The sequence below is a fragment of the Thermobia domestica genome, chromosome 4, assembly GCF_964235325.1.
Source record: "Thermobia domestica chromosome 4, izTheDome1.hap1.1, whole genome shotgun sequence".
NCBI classification, from domain to species: Eukaryota; Metazoa; Arthropoda; class Insecta; order Zygentoma; family Lepismatidae; genus Thermobia; species Thermobia domestica.
The window spans coordinates 333,881,012-333,901,495 of NC_137457.1; the positions used below are offsets into that span (position 1 = coordinate 333,881,012).

Genomic DNA, 20,484 nt, shown 5'->3' on the forward strand with positions numbered 1-20,484 from the left:
ATAAGCTTAAAGCGGAACCCAAACCGCTTCTCGACTTACATCCAAGAGAAATTATCCCTTTGGACACGGAACCGGGACTAATTGGTCACAAATACGATTGCCGAGTCACTCACGACGGACTCCTGATAAAAAAATACGTTGTACTGATCTTTACATAGGTTTACTTGTTAATATAATTGTCGAGTAATTTCAGAAGGACAAAAAGATAAACAGTTACACAAGTAAAAACATTATACCAGAATTATATATAAATCGGGAAACTCCCGCCTTAACCATTGGAAAAATCCTGTATTACTTTAAATGTATTTATATGTAAAATTTTAAGGTCAACGTATCATAATCACTACGCCAGAACTGAGGTATTAAATTACAAATTTGGTATGTAGATATCATTCAATAAAATTAAAGTCAAATCCAAGTTGATGTTGGAAGCTACGTAGGCAATTCATAAATTTGGCAACTTCTATCAATATGTTTAAGCAACCTTGCCTTCTTTATAAAACAACAGGCATTGATTCAATAAAGATATATAATTTGGTTTCATTTCGTGTTTAGGCTTAACATCCTTATGAAATACCAAGGTTATCACGGAGAAGACTTTCGCTTAAAGGGACACCTCGAATCGCTACTTCGTTTACACTTGAAAGATGGGTTGTGGTTCGACCGAGAACTGAACACGGGACCCCTTGATTAAAAGGTGAAAAGTAGATAAACGTAATGCGGATGGTTTGATATGTGGAAACGTCACCATGAAGTTCACACGATTTAAAGCAGTTTTCGTTTTTTTTTAAAACCAATCGTTAAAAAAAAAAAAAAAAAAAAAAAAAAAAAAAAAAAAAAAAAAAAACCAGCTGGTTTAAACCACTTTGGTTTAAACCAGCCAACCCTGGTTGTAATATTTCCACTTCTCATTTGCGATACACCAGAAACTAGTATTAATTTATAATTTTTATTTTTCTAGAGATAGTATCTGATGAAGCCAAGTGGATATTTGGCGAAACTGTTAGACGTTAGTAATTTGTATAATAAGCATATTCCTTTGCTCAGCGAGTAGTTTTAATCGGATTTAAGTTTATTAAAAGCAAAGTTCGTATAATGGAAAATATTATAGATTTTTGAATAAACGATTAATCTCCGCTGAGAGAAACCATGCATTTTTAAAAGGCCGATTACTATTAAAACAGACAATTGATGCAGTTGAATTACATGGGGACTGGTAAGTGTAAAATCTTTTGCTTTACAAAGAAAAACTTACATTGCACGAATCTGCGAGGTAGCACATATTCGTATGAAACAGTGGTACTCAACCCTTTTTAACTAACGTACAAGTAAAGCATATTAATTATTAATACACCGCAAGTCATACATATGACCAACAGGATCTCGCGTATCACAAGAGGTACACATACCACAGGTTGAGAAAGCACATAAATAGTAGTAATTCACTATTACACTTGTAAGGCACAGTAAGCTCCAACAACTTAAATGCATTTTCCCACGGTATTTTAAGTAGCACTGACTGCAAATAATGAATACTTTTATGCCTTTAGTTCTTTAACCTTCCCACTACTACCCTGCCTTCCGCTCTCGCACTTCCAATGAAGTCACGAGAAAAAAAAAAAAAAAAAAAAACTCCCGCAAGAATATCTAGTTCAAGTGTAAAGCCGCCAACAGGAGCACACCCAGAAATTTTTATTGGAAGGGATCCAATATTACCAGACACTATTTAGGTAGTATAGAACGGGTGTTATTCTACAGCCGAAAAAAAGACAATAAGAAGTTTTTACGTACTAAAAGCAAATTTTCACGAAAAATGATAACATTCGATTGTTTTTTCTCAGAAAAGCAATAGTACAGATGATGACTGAGGTCAAATCTTTAATCTGTATCAATCATTTCTCAGCTTAACAAATATAATTTTCTTTAAAAAGTGTACATACATGTACGAAGTTTAGGAGGCGGGAACCGAGCCCTGTGGACTCCCAAACGTGGATGTGCCCCTGGCCACCAATACAAAGAACTCTTAACGATATACTATATAGTAAGTTAAGAGGCCGCGGTGGCTCAGTGGTAGAGCGCTCACTTGTGGCGTATGAGATCTCTAGTTCGATTCCAGCTCTCGTCAAGTGGGCTTTGTGCACGAAAATATTTTCTCAGGGTTCTGCAGTTTCCTCCGACTTTCATCATCCCATCATTTTTATTCAGCTCTGTCTCCTTTAGGCTCGGTGCATAATCGTGGGACGTTAAGAGTGGAAAATAATGCGACGGTATTATAGAACGCGAATTCTTAAGACATTTGAAGCCGATTTTCGTAAGTAGGCCCTATATTTACCGAAAAATGACACCGCTTACTATACAACTATCATCCATGTATCGAAAATTTAAATTTTACTCCAAGACGTCTTACAAATAATTCCCGTATTTCTCAACAAACTGTATCCCTACACAGACGAGAAGTTCCAATACGCAAAATCTTTCCATTCAGCATTATGACTGCTTGTATGAAGCGACAAGTAATTTTTAAAGCATCATAATATTACGGTCGGTAATTAATATAAAATGAAATGTTAGTTTTACGTCCCACAGTTATGCCGGCTAGACTAAAGGAGACGGTGACGATAAGAAATGAATGCAATGGTGGAATGAAGAAAGTGAGAGGAAACGAAAGAACCCCGAGAAAAGCCACGAACATTGTGTTTGTCCACCACAAAGCCCACTTGGCGCGAACTGGGATCGAACCAGGGACTCTACGCACCAGCGGTGAACGCTCTACCACTGAGCCACCACGCCCCCGTGATTAATACTTGAACAAATGATTTTCATAAAATAAGAGTACAGAAACGCATTCCCGAGGTCGAAGCAGGGGCACCGTGCACCGGAGTTGAACATTTACCACTACGACACTGTCCTCCAGTACAAAATAACGTTATACCGGTTGCCTGGATTTCGTTACTATATTTTTTATTGAAGACAGTGACCCATATTAGCACCGATGGTATATCAGACAATCCTATAGTTTCAGATGCAATCCAAACCACCGGAATTACGCACACCAAAGTGCGTGCTAGCCACTGGATCAGACGGGAAGGCATTCATTACTACATAAAATGAACTTTAATCCTTACAATGACAATGGAAGAGCAATTACCGTATATTATGGGGGTTCCCATTTTAATACCTAATTCCTTGTCGATTTTTTCTATTTCATTAACACGAAAAGGGGGGCAGGTATGTAGTCAACAAACCGGGTACAGTACAATACCATCATTTATCTTGCCCAACAAGAGGCTTTTCTCGTCTTCATAAAAAGCCAGTGCAATAATCTATTATGTACAGTATTCTATGTTGTTATTTCCTTTTCAAACGAATCGCTTTTAAAAAAAAAATGGGATGTAATTATATGGATATCACAAGTAACCATGTATCTTTTTCCACAATAAAGTACCGTAATGGCTATACTTTTGTGTACTTTCAATACACTGATTAAATATGTCATATGTACTCGGCTCTCATGTTTGTTTTGATTTTTTCACGTGTTTCTGCTCCTCGTGCTGCCGATGCCGAACTTGTCTATTATGATTTGAACCTGTCGTATTCAATGTCCTTTCATTTCCCAGCGTGAAGTAGTCCTTATTGCACGCCGAAATGGTTGAAAATGGCAAGGCAAGAGCGGAGGGCAGACAAAATTGCGCCTAACGTCTTCTCCTACTTACACTCGGTGTAAAATATTTAACTTACCTTCTTACACACTGTCACATGTTTACAGTGCTGTTGTCTTCAAGGAAAGCTCTTCTAAGATTCACTCTCTTCTAAAACTTCTTACTTCTAACAAAACAACTGCGTATTTTGTGAATCAAAAGTATTTAAAATATCACAACATCGTCTCTAGCTGTGTTGCTAAGATGGCGGCAGGAAAGGCGTAGCATTGGAGCGACGCTGCGAGGGAGAGTTTATTTCTGAAATGGGTGTTGAAGGCAGCTTCCATCGACCAGCCGCGAAGCCTGAACGCGAATGATTCCTCCCATCAAAAAGAAAAACATTATACTTCACGTATTGCATTCATCAGAGATAATGTAAGACTAAAATGTGATGTGGCTCTAATGACACTAATGAAATAAAACAGACGAGCAAATTTTATTTAATTAAAACTTCTAATCGAACAGTCACTTCCTGCTAAGCACAATGCTCTTAACATTTACATATTGTGGGCGGAGATATGCAATGAATACGCCTCGAAACTTCCGGCGAAATGCTGCTGGCTGCTTGAGTTGATTGAGTACGTTGATTTCGAATGCTCACAAAGTAAGTATATTGAAGTTATTACAACATAAAATCGGCATCGATACCTACTGAAAACATTAAAATTACCGGTTGCTATAAGCAGCCCGAATTTCTAATTTTCTTAAGCGTGTAATGCCAATCTAATTGCGATAATCGGGAGTTCCCCACTTTTCGTCAAAATACAATTTTGGACAGGGGCGGATCCAGAGGGCGATGGCCCCATAAGAGGAAACTTTTTTATTATATATATAAATAAAACCCATCCCAAAGTTTGGAGCTCTTAAAAGTAGCTCTAAGTGGCGGAGATTGGACGTTAAAAATTGGAGGGGAAGACATGATCTGAATATGTGTATATCAATGTTAGTTTTCCTGGTTGTTTCTAATACTTTGACGAAAGGTTGTATAACTAATAGGATACTATTTTCTTGTTAAAATGCCGTGTATCATATTTCATATTTTATGAAGTAAATTGACAAGAGCAACACAAGTAGGTATTAGTCCTTTGTACTCTTAAACAACGAAAGTGTAAAAAGAGATTTGATTCCTTGCTCATGAACATCTAAAAATTATGTCTGGAAAATTGCATGATCAGATTATTTAATAACAAATTTGCAAAACAAATAAATTGAAATTAATCATAGTAATGAATAATGAGGCTTGTTTTGTAGAAGTTATTTTGAAGCTGGGGATTAATGAACAACTTTATTTTTTATTCCACACATGTTATTAAATGTATGTTATTACTTTTAGAAAGTGAAAGACAGTAAATACTACAGTCATATGTTACAATAAGCCTACTCAAAAAAAAATTGTATAAATTGTATTGAGTGTTTATTTTTGTTTCCTATTTAAAGAAAGAAAAGTGAAGGAAAAGGGACAGCATTGTGTCTGCTAGTAAAGAACACAAACATCTTTCTTTCACCAGGAATTTGTAACTGCGGAATATCATAAATGCTGTAGGCGAAACAATGGAACAGATTCTTACTACTCTCTTTTTAATCAATATTCCTTACTATTAGAAAGCAGAAAAGAAAAGACATTTTAGGACCTGTCAATTTTTGTGCAATTAAAAAATAACTTGTGAAAGACTTTTTTTTTTTTTTTTTTTTTTTTGCGAAATGTTCTCTCAATTAGTTTCAAAGCGGGTGACTAACAAAACGAGGCTTTGTAAGAAGAAATGAAAGTACGTTGGAATTGTTGCACTCCAATTGGTTAATTTTGGGGATATTTTCCGTGGCAATTAAAACGCAATTTCTGTAGCTTTCTTAACAGGAAGACAAATAACCAATACGTACTTTTAATATCCTGAAAACATTCCCATTTACAATGTCCGCAGCACGTTTGTAGGATATTTTAAACCAGTTATTCCCAACCAGTGTCTCGCAATACACAGTGGTGTGTCGCACGGCCCCATAGTCTTTGTCGGGAAACTTTACGATTTTAAAATCATGAAGCCAGTTTTAAGACAGATTAGACCCGTCAACGTCTCCAGCGGCAGCAAGAATCCTCAGTATGATATAGGGTCAGGGGCGTACGCAGGGGGTGGGTCCTGGGGGTCCGGACCCCACGAAATCCCGACCTTTTTGTAAATGTAGTCTACTTTTAGGGGGAATTTTAGAAATTTTCATATAATTTAGCCTCAAATTGTATTTGGACCCCCCGAAATGCTTTAGACCCCTCCGAAATAAATTCCTGCGTACGTCCCTGTATAGGGTAACTATAGCTATAGACGCTAATAGGCTTCCACTAGTATACTTTAGATTATTATTATTACAGTGGTGCCCACCCCCTCATTTCCATGCGTACCCCCCTCAATTGTCTATCCGTAGGTGTTCTTCCATGAAAAAAAAAACTTTTCGATTAATTTTTATACACCCTCAAACATATTTATATAGATTTTAACCCCCCCCAAATATTTCAATGACGCAGTTTGCGTCATAGCCCCCCTTTCTGGGCACCCCTGATTATTATTAATAAAATGAAACAAGTGTGTCGCAAGGTCATGGGGTTGAATAAAGTGTCGTCCGGCAATAAATAAATTGAAATTAAAAATAATAAATGTTGAAAAGCAGTGTTTTAAAGAAAAGCGAACAGCCCAGCCGCATTCCTCTTATCGCTTTACGTGAGATCAAAGAGTTAAAGATCGGCAGATTTCGCCAGGCTTAGATGGAAGCATACTAGCAAAAATCAGATGGCATTGGCAGTGCGGCGTTTATTCAACATAATGACGCAGGGGCAGGGCCGGATTTCCCAATAGGCCCAGTAGGCCCGGGCCTATGGGCGCAAGCTTCCAGGGGGCGCACGTCCAGAGAAAAAAATAAAAATATTTAGAAATAAAAATAAATAGCCATAACATTTTTTGAATTGATTTTTAAAAATCAGGCTAATTAAGCATTCTGATTTTGAAGTTCATTGGAAAAAATAATTGTTGGTAAAGTTCACCAATCTTTTGTTAATACATTAACGGTATTTTGTTAAGCCCAGAACCAAGTAAATTCCTCAAAAATTTGCAATGATAAAATTGCATCGTGGAGTGGTGTTTAAGCAATTAACATATAGGCCTATAGGATATAATTTTTTAATAAAGGTTTTTAGGAAAGTAACTTGAACCAGACTAGGTGGCGAAAAAAATTATTGGGCCTAGGGGCGCCAAAATGCTAAATCCGGCCCTGCGCAGGGGCGTCATTTAAGGGGAGCAGGGAGGGGCATTTGCCCTCCTGAGTTTGAGATGTATATAGATTTTATCAATAGAATAGTAGTAAAAAATCAGTAAAAAACGCGAAATTTTACTTATATCAAGGGGTCTTGACCCCCCCAAAGCAAAATCTGAAATGACGCTCCTGTAATGACGGGCTTGGTTCAAGAGTTTTGTCCTTGGTCATCCGTCTCAGACCCGGTGACTCCAAAAGACCCGCGACCCAGAAGCACCCGGAATATCATCTCTGCTACGTTATTACAGAATTTTATAGTTGGTTAATGACGTTTTGTTCTCGGCGTGACATTTCTTAATCAAGATATCATGTTTCGAATGTTCCATGTTTCCACAAATATAATGTTATGTTTATTCGTTTTCCGGTAGCCTATACAAAAATAATTAACAAAACACTGAATTCAGCAGTAATTCTTATATTCTAAACGACAAGTTTTAAAGTCGATTAAACTTTGACGATCCTTCATAAAAGAAATATGTAGCTCATCTTTTCTGTGATTCTGACGCATTTCTTCTCTGATAAACCTTGTAGTTATCTTTCAGAGCAATGTCTGACACACAGAGACGCAAACAACTGAGAAAGAATATTATGGGCCTATCTACTGGAAAGGCAATGACAGAGGAGCGAAACATGTTTGTTAAAACTGCATTTGTAGCCTCACACATATTGCCTTGTGAATAACGACTTTCATTACCGGGTCAAAACGACTCTGGTGGGAGGCCCCGTTCGATTCCTGCTGGGAGCTCATGTCGTTCGGATTTCACGTGTAGGTCCACGTCTCATATAGCCTCGGTGCTGAAAGGGATACTACCTTTATTTCAGCCAACCAATCTTTCCCCCTCGCCTCCTGATACCCTTATTTCAAATGACAGGCTCTTCTGAGCTTCGTGACAGGGAGGAATTTAGTTCAGTCACTGATTGATTTGGCAGTAGGGAAGCTATATAGATAGGACGCCACCTACACTTTAAAGTGGGATCTGAAGCTCAATCACTGTGCTGCGTTCGATGCCACCTCCCCTTCCCAGAAACCGAACTCGAGACCTCATCTACGGCACGTTAGCCATTAGACCAACGAGGAGAGCTTACTTCTGTTTTATTTTGATTTATATATATATTTTTTTTTTGAACTTTAAAAGTCTCCTCCCTTATGTACGCCATTGCCTTCTGAAGGTAATAGTGTGAAATTTCCGACGAGAAATGAAAGGTTGATGTGAATGCGTGAGAAGGAAATAAATGGAAATTAATGGAAGAACTTATGTGGAAAGTATTTTATTCAAATGAGATGCAAAGGGCAAAAGACTTGTTTTGTAATTTTAAATGACATCCTATCAGCATTATGTGGAGTGATTCACTCAAGAATTAAAGACAATATTTAGTAGCTGATAACATCGGTTATTCTCATTTAAAAGTTCACAGGACTCCCTTCCAGCTAAGTTGGTAGTTTTCCGGTCATCGATGCAGTAGACCACGGTTCAATTCCTGGTCGAAGCTCATCTGGTTTGGACCCTATGTTGTGACTCCTCGGTGCTGACAACAGACGATATATTACTGTTTAATTCAATTATAATAAAATAGTCTAATTCAACTAATTATAAAATTCATAGAAACATGCAGCTCTGCAGCCAAGCGGGGCCTGGCCCTCTACATTTTCCTTGTTCCCACGTGTCATTATGCGCCATATTAATGCAAATATTACACACATACAGCATATAGTGCATATACAAGCTGTTTCAAAACAACACGACAATGTTTGGGAGGTGGTTCCTGACACCAAAATAAGACAAAAAATATAGACCAATTTGGTTACACAAATGCTTCCTGTCGGAGTTATAGGCTGCCGAAAACATGAAAAAATGAAGTTTAAAGGTCCACAGTTACAAAATTATGGAACCTACCGTAGTCGGGTCAACACTTCACTTAGAAACTAATATGTGCGCTATCCAAAAATACATGTTTCAAAATCCTAAGGTACTCACGCTACAATTTTTATAGAGTGAGTTTGCCTACGGGTAGACCTCTATATAATTCGAAGTACTCGCCTACTACCTCTATAAAAATTGTTGCAGAAGTACCGCAGGATTGAGAAACTTGGATATTTGGATAGAAGTACATTGCAGATTATAGGTCTATAGCAGCACAGACAATATGTTCAACATTCAGAAACGGTTAGCTATTCAATTGCCAATGTTAACCCTATATAATAGTTATACGCTTTCTTCACACCATCTGCTTGAGCTTCCTCTTACATATTCTAACAGCACACCCAGTAAGCTGAAGAGGAAAACGGTGGACCAACTTAAAACGTTGGCCTTACGTTGCATCGGTCGCATTGCCGAGTATTTGCCAACTCAATTGACAACGTAGCCTCTATGAAAGAAGTAAAATTCTAAATGGGAGTGCAAAGTGGGAACTGTTGGAGAAATGACGGCTGATTGTTGCTTGGCCAACATTCACTTCAAACAATGTTGGGTCAACGAAATTTTTAACTTCATTTCTCAACAACGCCGACCATTAGTTTACGTAGAGTCTGCCAAGTACGCTGCTAGGCAACAAGTTGCTTTAAATGCATCGTGTATCGAAAAGATGCACCCAATTTCAAAGCTTTGTATTGGATGTCTCTCTGAATATCCGAACAAAACCAACAATTGTCCTTAAGTCTTCATTGAATTTAAATCTAAAAGGTTTTATTAAGTAGAAAAGAGTTTTCTTTTATGTATGTGTGTGTAAAATGGTAAACCTTCAACACAAACCATTCTCTGCTCTGGAATTGCACACGACTGACTCTGTAATTGCGATGCAACGTGCATTCAGACAGCGATTGGGAATTAATCCATCCATTGTTAAGATCTAAGGTTTAAGGCTTCTCTTATAAAAGATAAACACAGGTAATGGGCATACGCATCTAAAATACTGGAAAACTAAAATCCACAAGTTAATGAAGACTCAGTAACTTTAGTTTTCAGCAAGACAGAGCACCACCATATTGGCACTAGCAGATCCGACAATTTTTAAATAACACACTGCCTCAACATTGGTTACAAGGCCTGAAGACTTGGCATTACACTCTTGGCCCCTAGATATCATACATTGTGATTTCTTCTTGTCGAGTTACATGGAAGACTATGTTTTTGTCCTTCCATAAGCAACTTATCCGTGACCTAAGAAACAGGATCATAGTGACACTGCATTCAGTGCAAGAAGGTATGATGCAGAGAGTTGGGCAAGAATAGAGCTATCGCCTGGATGCTGTTTGTGGGCAGGTGGAGGGAATATAGAGAACTAATAACATAATCAGTACAACTTGATTATTCACTGAACTATTTGCAATTTGTAGTGTAATTATAACTTATTTCATTTTTATGATATAGTGTTTTAAAATTAATCCACCTTTTTGATACACTCTGTATAGACGTATTGTAAATCATTTATACCAGGCCATACTTCACTGATGACAAGAGAGAGGAACAAAGGGAACAGGTGCCTCTCTGAGGCTAACCCTGCCTTGCCCAATGTATTTTAATTTAAATCAAGTAACATATAAATATCTTTTTCGGTTCACAAAAATAAGTCTTTGCCCCTACACTTGACCCCCCCCAAATTGTTACTGCTGTATTTGTAGCAGTGGTGTACACTGGCGTCTCTGGCATGTAAAATTTGAGGGGGACATCAAAGAATGTGATTTAAATGGTACTACTTAGCCCAACCTGTTCCAAATAAATACAATTATTATTGTTTATATGATATTCTGTCGTTAGTAAATAAATTAAATTAGAGTAAAATATTGAATATTTTGTACTTCAAAATATTGGGGGAAGTCCCTAACAGCACAAGATGTGCTAGACACGTACCATTTAGATGTCTCAGCTACTTTTCAGGTACCCGACACTTGGCACATATGATATTCATGTGCTAAGTATGTACTTCAGCTACCTACAGTTTTAGGTACTTGTTACACCTAATTTATATTTGCAACTATGTACCACAAATATAGCATTTATATACCTGGCTCAGTTTCGCACTCTAACAGTCATTTGTTTTTATTTCGTCACTTGGGACATATATCTGTCATGTTCTAGGTACGTCCTTTAGGTACATTTATGTCCAAAATTATTGTCGCATGTCTATAAATATGTTTTTCTAGGAATATAATTTGCTAACGAATTCGCTCGGTATTTCTTATAATGTTAGTATGTGTATAATTGCCAAAGACATGTGCGTGGCAAATTTCATGTCAAACAAGCAGTAAATAAGAACAATAAAACGAAAATAAAACTTTCTTGTCCAATTATAAACATTTTGTTTTACTCATTCTAATTTTCGTATTTATAATTCTTTTCCTATGAAATTTTCCACAAGTATACATTTCCCGATTATACACATAGTATCAGTATTAAATTATTTTGCAAAATCAGTAACATATTATATTGTTACAAGATGACAGTTATAGATATGCGACAATTATTTTAAACATGAGAGTACATAGTGTTTCAGATACCCTAACAGCACAAGATGTGCTAGGCATTCGCTATTTCGGTTCTAAATTCAACTCCCACATTTGATACATTTGTTGCTTCCTTTTCTAAGCGATTGTGTACTAGAAGCAACAAACGCATCAACTTTATTGGATGACAACTGTCGCCGATCATTTGAAATATGCAAGAAAGTAAATAGACACTCATCATTTTGTTATAAAATTACATGAGGAGCAGATTTTATCAGATCCCAAACGGTTATCGTCGAATATACGCGGTTAAAGGAGTATTCTGATTAGCCAAATTCAAAAGACCTCAACAATTTATCCCTCTACAGCGACGTTCTCATCATCGCCTCTGTGGCCAAGTCGGAAGAGCACGCAGATAGAACTCCAAAGGTTACTGGTTCGCGTGCCCCCTGAGTAGCTACATTTTTTTACTTGTTTAACCCTTAAGTACTATGCATGTTTTTTTGTCACATTACTACTACGCGGAGTCTGTCAGACTTCGAAATATATTGCGGAAAAACTACCAACACGTTGATAATTTTCGCATATACGCTCAATATAACCAAGAAGGTAGAGGAAGCGACAATTTGGAGAGGCGGTAGAACGGGAAGTTATGGCGAACGCGGAGTCTGACAGACTCCGCGTAGTACTTCTGGGTTAAAGTGTTTTTAGACTCACCTTAACTTAAACACATTACGCATATAAGGCGACTTAACATATTTTAGGGGAGTAATTTTGTGGTTCATTGACACTTACGGCATGGGGAACATACCTAGAACATACTAGGCACGTTCCCCAGGTACATGTCAAGCATGTGCCTAGGGGCGGACATAGACTGTGACTGTCACTTGGCATCCATGTGATTTCACTCTCAGAGGTACATAAGGCACATATTGGATACATTCCCATGTACCTGAGGGAATATGATAGGCATATGCCTGCTATGTACCCCGCCAGACACGCCCGTGGTGGTGTACGCAAACTTTCGTCAACGGGGAATTTAATTATCTAATTCCATTCCCTTTTAGAAAAAGGTGATTTGTGTATATGTATCTACCCACTTGCAAGTGTTTCAGGATCCCTATAAGATAACACGTAGATATTTCTATGTGAATATTTAACAAGATATTGCACTTACCGTCTCAAAATTTTCCATGATATTTTCCAACAGCAATACCTATATGTTCATGGTTTCTGTTTTTGATTTAATGCCCCAGATCAATTTAGATTAATTATAATGTATACTTCCGTTTACACTTGGCAACGTAGAGGATAGAATTTCTCCAGGAATTGAGAGCTCTCTGCTGAACCTCTAGCCCTAATAGTCTTCGCGTCACGTGGTAGTGATTTATGAGCGCTTCTGGCTAAAAACAAATGTTGTCTCTGTTTCTTCTTCTTCTTCTTTTTTTTTTCAAAAACTTGTTTTGGGCAGCTTTGTCCTCAGTTTTGTCCACTGCCTCTATCGAGATAGCAGTTATACAATGGAGATCGTTTGCAGATCTCATAGCAGATAATGTAACATTCTTTGAAGAAACTCGAAGACTGACATACGAACCGCGTGACAATTTGGGTAGGGAATCTGGAGCGTTGCAATTTTGTGTTCTGAAGTCCGCCTTATCACACAAGACGAAATGACCATAAACAAGAGACTTGTGAAGGAAGAAGGAAAATGTTCTTAGTAATTGTATCCAATTGTTTCCACATTTTTCACCTTTCCCCCCGAAAGATCCCTTCGAAAAGGGAAAGAGGGGAGGGTGATTTTGTGACCCTTGAGTTTTAGAATACTCTTGAAACGAACTGCAAAGTGCACTTACTGGAAATTCTACTGTCGTTGTGCTATAATATCTGTGTTGCAAGAAGTGTGACAAAATGAAGGAATCAAAGAGGAAACGAATTTGGTACTCTCTCCTTCCAAAAAAGAAGTCTCGCCAAGCTAATTCATATGTGTGGTCGATCTCAGAGTATGGAGTTCAGAGACTGGATAGTTAATATTTACCATTTAGGATTACCTTACAACCAATTAAATTCCATTTTCACCTAGCTTGGGCTGGGTTTGGGCAACTCCCTCTTGTGCAGTCGCCTGGACCCAGATCAGGCTCGTATTTATGGACATGTGTCTATTTCCGGATCATTTCGGAATTGATCCTTCGTTAATAACCATTCAAGTTCATTACTATATTTCCTGAATTATCCAGTAATCCTTTCTCCTCCAATCCTTTATCTTTCTTCATTCTTTCTCTTTTTCTTTTCTTCTCTACCTCCCTCTCCTACTCTTCTTTCTCACTCTTCTTTTTCCTAACACTAACAAAACTGAAAAACGGTGTCGTGACGGGGAGTAGTCGCTATCAGCACGGTCAATAAGTTGTTTCGATAGTTTTTTTTTTTTTTCCTTCGGGAGTCCGATATGGAATGATTAACTCGAAAATGAACATATACAGAAAGAATAATAATAATAAAATTTATTCATGATTTCAATTATCAGATAGGAGAGTATTGTATTTCTTCCTTACTTCGGGCGACTCCTCCTTCCACCCACGAATAAAATTACCCGTATACATGACAATAGGAAGGTATTTCGTTGAAAAATATGCTTTTTGTAGGATCATTTTAATTTCAGGCATATAGTCATTCTACTCCTTTTCATAATGTAATTAATATAGATGTACGCACAGTATAAATGTAATGTGTTAGAGATGTAATAAACTATTTCGTTGATAATTGTTTTTGGCAGAATCATTTGAATTTCAAGCATAACGTCATACTAAGGGGTTCCATAGTCTTGTGGTTAGAACTTTTGACTCCTGTTCGCGTGATTCTAGGTTCGATTCCCTACTAGAATACTCAAATCATTGGCGTTTGCTCATCGTTGTGAGCCAAGCTGGGGAGCCACGTGATTAAAAGACGTGACAGTCTATAGAATTAATATAAATGTATACACAGTGCAAATGTTGTTTGACAGTAGTAAGGTATTTCGTTGATATGTATATACTATTTCTAGGATGTATACATTTCTTTGTATACGACTTTTATAATGTACTAGCAGCGTTCACCCCGCTTCGCTGGGGTCACCCCGGAACGCAATAAACTTTGTTACTTAGATAATTTTTACTTTTTCGCTTTCAAGTGATATGATAAAAACCATAGAAGATTGCAGTAAATGTTAACATTATATCGCCTGTCATTTATGTTAACCCGCCGAGTGACACGGTCATGTGGGTTGCATATAAATACGGTTAGATTTAGCTATGATGAGCTAACAAAGGATTTCTACGTTATGGACACTTGAATGGTCAATTATCTCAAGACACTGGTAATTGAAAATTAAAGTGATATGATAAAAACCATCTAGGGTCCAAATCTTAATAACCCCCCAAAAATGAAAGAAATTGGTTCAGCCGTATTAGCGTGATGAGCTAACAAAGGATTTGTACGTTCTCTTTTATATATATAGATAATGTATTCTTATAATCAAGAACGAAATTTTAAAATTATTATTATTATTATTATTATTATTATTATTATTATTATTATTATTATTATTATTATTATTATTATTATTATTATTATTATTATTATTATTAAGTATTCTGCCTTTTGGCCGGTCCTGGGACTGATGAGATTTTTTTCGTTTCTTCTTAATTTTCAGTTTGGACCTTGAAATATTTCTTCCATGTTTCTCGATTTTCAGCTTCTTCTTAATAATAATTAATTATTAATGCTTAATAATAATTAGGCATAACAATGTTAGAAAACTGAAATATTTTAACAGAGCAGTTGATTTCCACGAATGTCTAATAACAAATTTTACCACCCAAGTGAGATTTATACCACTTGACACTATGGTTCGGAACTCATGACTATCATATTTGTGTTACAAGGTTATTTTCTAAAGACAGCTGTTTATTAGTCTAAAATCTAAACTCAGCAATACAGCCCATAGGGGCCTGGACATGCCAGCTGGTAAACATTCACAACCTAGAAGATCGTGATCAGTGCAATGACATCAATCCTTTCGTCTTTCTTGGCCAGAGATCGCTACCACTTTATTCGGATAGTTCTCCATTTCTTTCACGATGTTGACTCAACTTCGGAAGTTGTGAGCTTACACTGGCAATCGAATCCTATTCTACATACAATGGAGACACAATATAACGAGATTCAGCTAAGGAAAAACTCCTAAATAGTCATTAGTAGGAAAAGAAGCTGAGTACTATTCAGGAATGAATTGTTGATCATCTCTTAGGGGGAGAATATTTTCGAGAAAATGCAATACAAGCAAATACAATAATAAGCAAATATACGAGGAACAAATTTACCATTATTGACGATGCGGAGGGGAGGAGATTTTCTGGACTAGGAAGGAATGTGTGCGGGTGCAGAGCAGAGGTCTGCACGGGCCGGAATTTTCAGCCCGGGCCCGGCCCGTGAATTTACAATGTGAGGCCCGACCCGAGTCCAAAATATGTCTTAGCATTTAGACCCTAGCCCGGACTGAGCTCTGTGATAATCAAATGAGCCCGAAATAAGCCCGAATTGCAGAAACTTAATTATTAATGCAAAATTGTATTTTTATTTACAGCAATTCGAGGTTTGATTTTGCAGTTGTGTTTTAAAAGTCCTCCAGAAAGAACGGTGCAATTTGTATCGTTTTACACTATATTTACAAAGTTAGGCCCGAAAAAGTCCGAGAAATATGGTTGTATATTTAAAAATTCACAGCCCGAACCCAGGGGCGTCATTTAGGACAGGGAGAGGCATTTGCCCCTCTCCCGAGTTTGAGATTTATATAATTTTATCAATAGCATAGTAGTAAATCAGTGAAAAACGCGAAATTTTACATATATCAAGGGGTCTTGGCCCCCCAAGCCAAATCTGAAATGACGCTACTGCCCGAACCCCTCCCGGGCCCGAAGTGATACATTCTTTGTAGGCCCGAGCACGTGCAGACCTCTAGTGCAGAGGCGTTTCAAGTGGTGGGCGACTGCGGCCTTGCATCTTGAGGGACCTCGCAAAAACCAACGAGCCTAAATCGATTTAGCACTCACTTTTGTCGATGCAACAATAGAAACAAATATGAATTCGGACTTAATTACAGAAAAACAATACGCTTCAAACTAACTTTTCATCTATTCGTATATATTAGATCGCTAGCATACGCGACAGGCGGCGAGTTTATTGTAAAATTGCAATAATGAATGTGTATAAGTCTTTATCGTTGAGATGAATTGTTTTCGATAAATTTTATTATAATTAGCAGTTTATAAAAAAGGAGGCAGGAAGGACTTGTAAACCTTATTCGCCTTCTGTGCAGATGGTATGGTAAAAATCAATACTGGATAATGAAAGTGTAAGTGTAAAGGCTAATATGGAACAGAGAAACAAAAGAGAACTTCTTCAGAAGGGAATTGGGGGGGAGGGGATGAGAGTACAATGCTGTGACACTTAAAATGCGTCTTGATTTGTATACTTCAACAAACTTTTCTTATTAGATTACGCAATTTCTAGTTTCTTGCTCCGATTATTCAAAGTATTCAAATGTTCTCGGAGGGAGTGGCCGCCCCTCCCTTTAATCCGTCCGTGGTGTCATTCAGTTTGGCTTTTCGCTACTGATTCAAAGTGCTTTCCGAAACAAGTTGTCTTCTTGTGACAGCAGGGGGTGGAAGAAACAAACAAACCGTGAAAGGAAGAAAGAAGAGGTTTTGGGCTCTTCCAGTCCAGACCATTCTAACCACTGAGAAGTGAGAATCACAACGTGATTTTTCTGGTAAGAGCGTCCTTTTAAAAGTAGCTAACAAGCAAACAGATGGTCAGCCCTCTCCCCTCTGCAGCATACTTTTTTATTCTCTGTTGCCAAACTTACTGAAGAATATATTGCAATTAATCTAACGCATGTAACGTAAATTGGAGACCGTGGTTGGATTTATATGGGTCTTGTGTATTTGTATTAAAAATTTCAAGTTATTACCTGCAATACTTTGTTAGAAATTACCATATTAAATTTTACATGTTATCAAATGGAGAGTTAGAAACCTAAGCGGAGATGGTAGAAGATCCCCTTAATAGGAGTAAATGTTTATTTTTCCATAATACTGAATCTTCCTCAAGATGGTGGTTAAACCCCGAAATCTCTCCAAATCTGGTGCACGCACTGACTTCCAGAAAATATGCCAAATTAAAAAGATGATGATGATTTGGAGTTTAACGTTCCGTTCAGCAACGAGGCTATATGAGACGTGGACCTACTGATTAACGCGGAATCCGAACATGAGCTCCCGCCGGGAATCGAACCCGGGTCTCACGCCAAAGGCGCGTACGCTAACCGCTTAGCCATGAAGATGCTCCAAATTAAAAAGAATCTCTGCCCTTCTGCACAGGGGCATCATTTAGGGGGACAGGGAAGGGCCATTGCCTCCCTGAGTTTTTGATGTATATAGATTTTATCAATAGAATAGTAGTGAATCAGTAAAAAATGCGAAATTTTAGATATATCAAAGGGTCTCGCCCCCCGAAATCAAAATCTGAAATTACGCTACTACTTCTGTATAATCTGAAATTTCGATAACCCGAGGTAGCTTCGGTCCTACCTAAAGCAAAATATTGATACCGGTACTCTACTGTATAACATACGTAAATTTACATATGGACACATCCTGCATATGAAAAATGACTACAACACAGTGAGACTTACCTCTGGCGTATTCCAATTTACAACTACAAGACCTGCTCATCTGCTGCTGTGTAGAATCCGCGAACGAGTTGAATCCTTTGTTCAGTCTGAACGACCGAACCCGTTGCTCCAGCTCTTTCTTGAACTGCCGGTCACGAATCCTCTGCCACGTTTCCTGCACAGCACTTCGACACTTCAAAGCGGAAAACGTCCGCAATTTGTCCTCCAAACCATGCAAATCAACACTGAATCTTCTGGGCACTGAACCACCACTCTTCAGCCTCGAAACGAAAATGGCTGAACCATGAACGAAACCATTGATTCGATCACTGTCACCGGAAGTACCGCAAATCGACTCCCGGTTGTTATTCTTCTTTCCTTTAGACTCGTGGTGTAGCACAGGAACCTCAAACTTCACATTATCATTGGCATCACTTCGGCTAATATCATCATCGAAGACGTAACTGCTTTGGTGCAGATTCCACAGGGAATTGAAGTTACTACTTCGCATTATGTTGGGCAGAAACTCTTCCAAATCAAAAACATTCTGATTCATATACGTCGCAAGAAGGTCAGATGGAAGACTCACCATGGCATAATGGAAATACAAAATAACATTTACGTATGTTTTTCCTATCTTTGATTTATTTTAAAATATTTGCGCCAAAACACTGGCGCGATTGGTGTTTGATTCCCTTTGTCTGGACTAGTGGTGCCATCTCCTAGCAGTCGTTCGAACTGCTACGAGAAGAGGAACGTCGATTGGAGAAACACATGCTTGTTCATGCACCGTCACGTGATACAGATTGGTTTGAATGTGGAAAAGGTAAAAATTTGTTGGTCTGAAATAGAAAATGTTATCGTATCAGACGAAGGGTAAAATCCGAAGTATAAAAATAAACAATGGCAGATATATTACTGAAAAGAAAGCTAGGAAATGAATGGGTTGACTTTTTCTTTCAGAAGGAGTTGATGGAGTAAAAGGAGTTGTGGTGCTGAACGTAGCATCTTCCACGCTGTTCACACCGACCACTTTCTTTGACGATCCATTTTCCAAAGACTGAAATCGTAAAAGAGAGAAATATATATAGATAATAATATAAAATGCAAGTTTACATAAAGACTATGCTATTTTTCTACTTTTACACTAGAAAACATGAACTATCACAAGAGAACGTCATCAGACTTCAAACAAGAATAAGTCTTATTATAAAAGAAAAAGTCTTAGTTTCTGACTAATGCTAATTTCTAATAGTTAAAAATTACTGCTTCATTACGTGCGCTGCCTGCCTATGTAACAGATTGTTAACTATTAGCCCTTTGAAGCTCTAGTAGCCCTACCTATTTTTAAAGTAGTGTCTTCATTATTCGATTAAAAAGGAACCAATAAACCTTTCTACTTAGGTTTTTTTTTTTTTTTTTTTTTTTTTTTTAAGTCTAGAGGCATTGTAGAACACGTTACGTATGGTTTCACGCCTTCCTTCGTCGTAACATAGGAAGTGATAACCTCATAACTTTTAAAAAATATTTTTTGTTAGGCCTATTTTAATTATTGTTTTGGCAGGCTTACTTTTCCACCTAGGAGATTGAAGTATTGCACAAACATTCAGTCCACCAAGCAGTAGGCCCTATCTATCATTTTTTTTCAGGTCTCTGCGTTAACATAAGGAGGTGAGGGGCTCAAAATTTTAAAAGGAATTATTTTCGGAGAAAAATTCCGATTTCTTTAAAATATTCCCGCCTCAGGTACATGATAAGGAAATGTGAATGGTACCACTTGAAAGGTTGCTCTATTGTAAAAAAAAAAAAAAAAAGAAAAAAAAGAAAAAAAAACCGAGATATGAACCATGATCCTACGGTAAATAGGAATGATGCTGTAGCCGCTTGACTGAAAGTCTATATAGTAAAAAATCGTTGTGTTATTTCGACAACATGCCTATGTGTTAACACAATTGTGTTAAAATATAACACAAACAGGAGGTTAGAACAACTCACTCTCCATTTGGAGTTGTGTATCAAATGCCGGTAGTTGAAATGACACACAGCCTGTCTGTTAAATTAACACAAGTGTAAAATCTTCGGTGTTGCTTTATGCGTGATTGCCAAATATACTGACCATCTATCTAATTATAAAGGCTTCGGAACTACTGAAGCTACAGTCAAACATAGTAGAAAGAAATACTTAAACAAATCCAGGTATTCGCAAAATTTCAACATGCAAACGGCGCGATGTGTTTCCAGTTGTTTTACATAATGTTTCTGAAGAAATATGTCAACAACGAGAAACAACGCCGTATTACTGTGTCACTTCTATACTGCAGTAGAGCTCACCAGTCAACTCCGGG

The 20,484-nt window shown here is 37.6% G+C and overlaps 2 protein-coding genes across 5 annotated transcripts in view; both read right to left on the reverse strand.

Moving 5' to 3' along the window:
- The window catches only part of LOC145684480 (uncharacterized), a 29,176-nt gene extending 24,987 nt beyond the window's left edge, over nt 1–4,189 (reverse strand). The window contains exon 1 of one of the 3 annotated variants that reach the window (XM_081756920.1): nt 3,739–4,189. The gene's annotated coding sequence lies outside the window, so the exon portion shown is untranslated. Of the gene's footprint in view, nt 1–3,445; nt 3,468–3,502; nt 3,611–3,738 lie in introns of those variants that run through there. The other 2 variants (XM_081756921.1, XM_081756922.1) reach the window with 2 other exon arrangements.
- LOC145684481 (guanine nucleotide exchange factor DBS) overlaps nt 1–18,769 on the reverse strand; it is a 295,537-nt gene extending 276,768 nt beyond the window's left edge. Inside the window, exon 1 of one of the 2 annotated variants that reach the window (XM_081756923.1) lies at nt 18,161–18,769. In XM_081756923.1, the coding sequence (XP_081613049.1) occupies nt 18,161–18,731 (571 nt within the window). In that variant the 5' untranslated portion in view covers nt 18,732–18,769. The remainder of the gene's footprint in view (nt 1–18,160) is intronic. The other variant, XM_081756924.1, reaches the window with a different exon arrangement.
- Between the last annotated feature and the right edge of the window lie 1,715 nt (nt 18,770–20,484).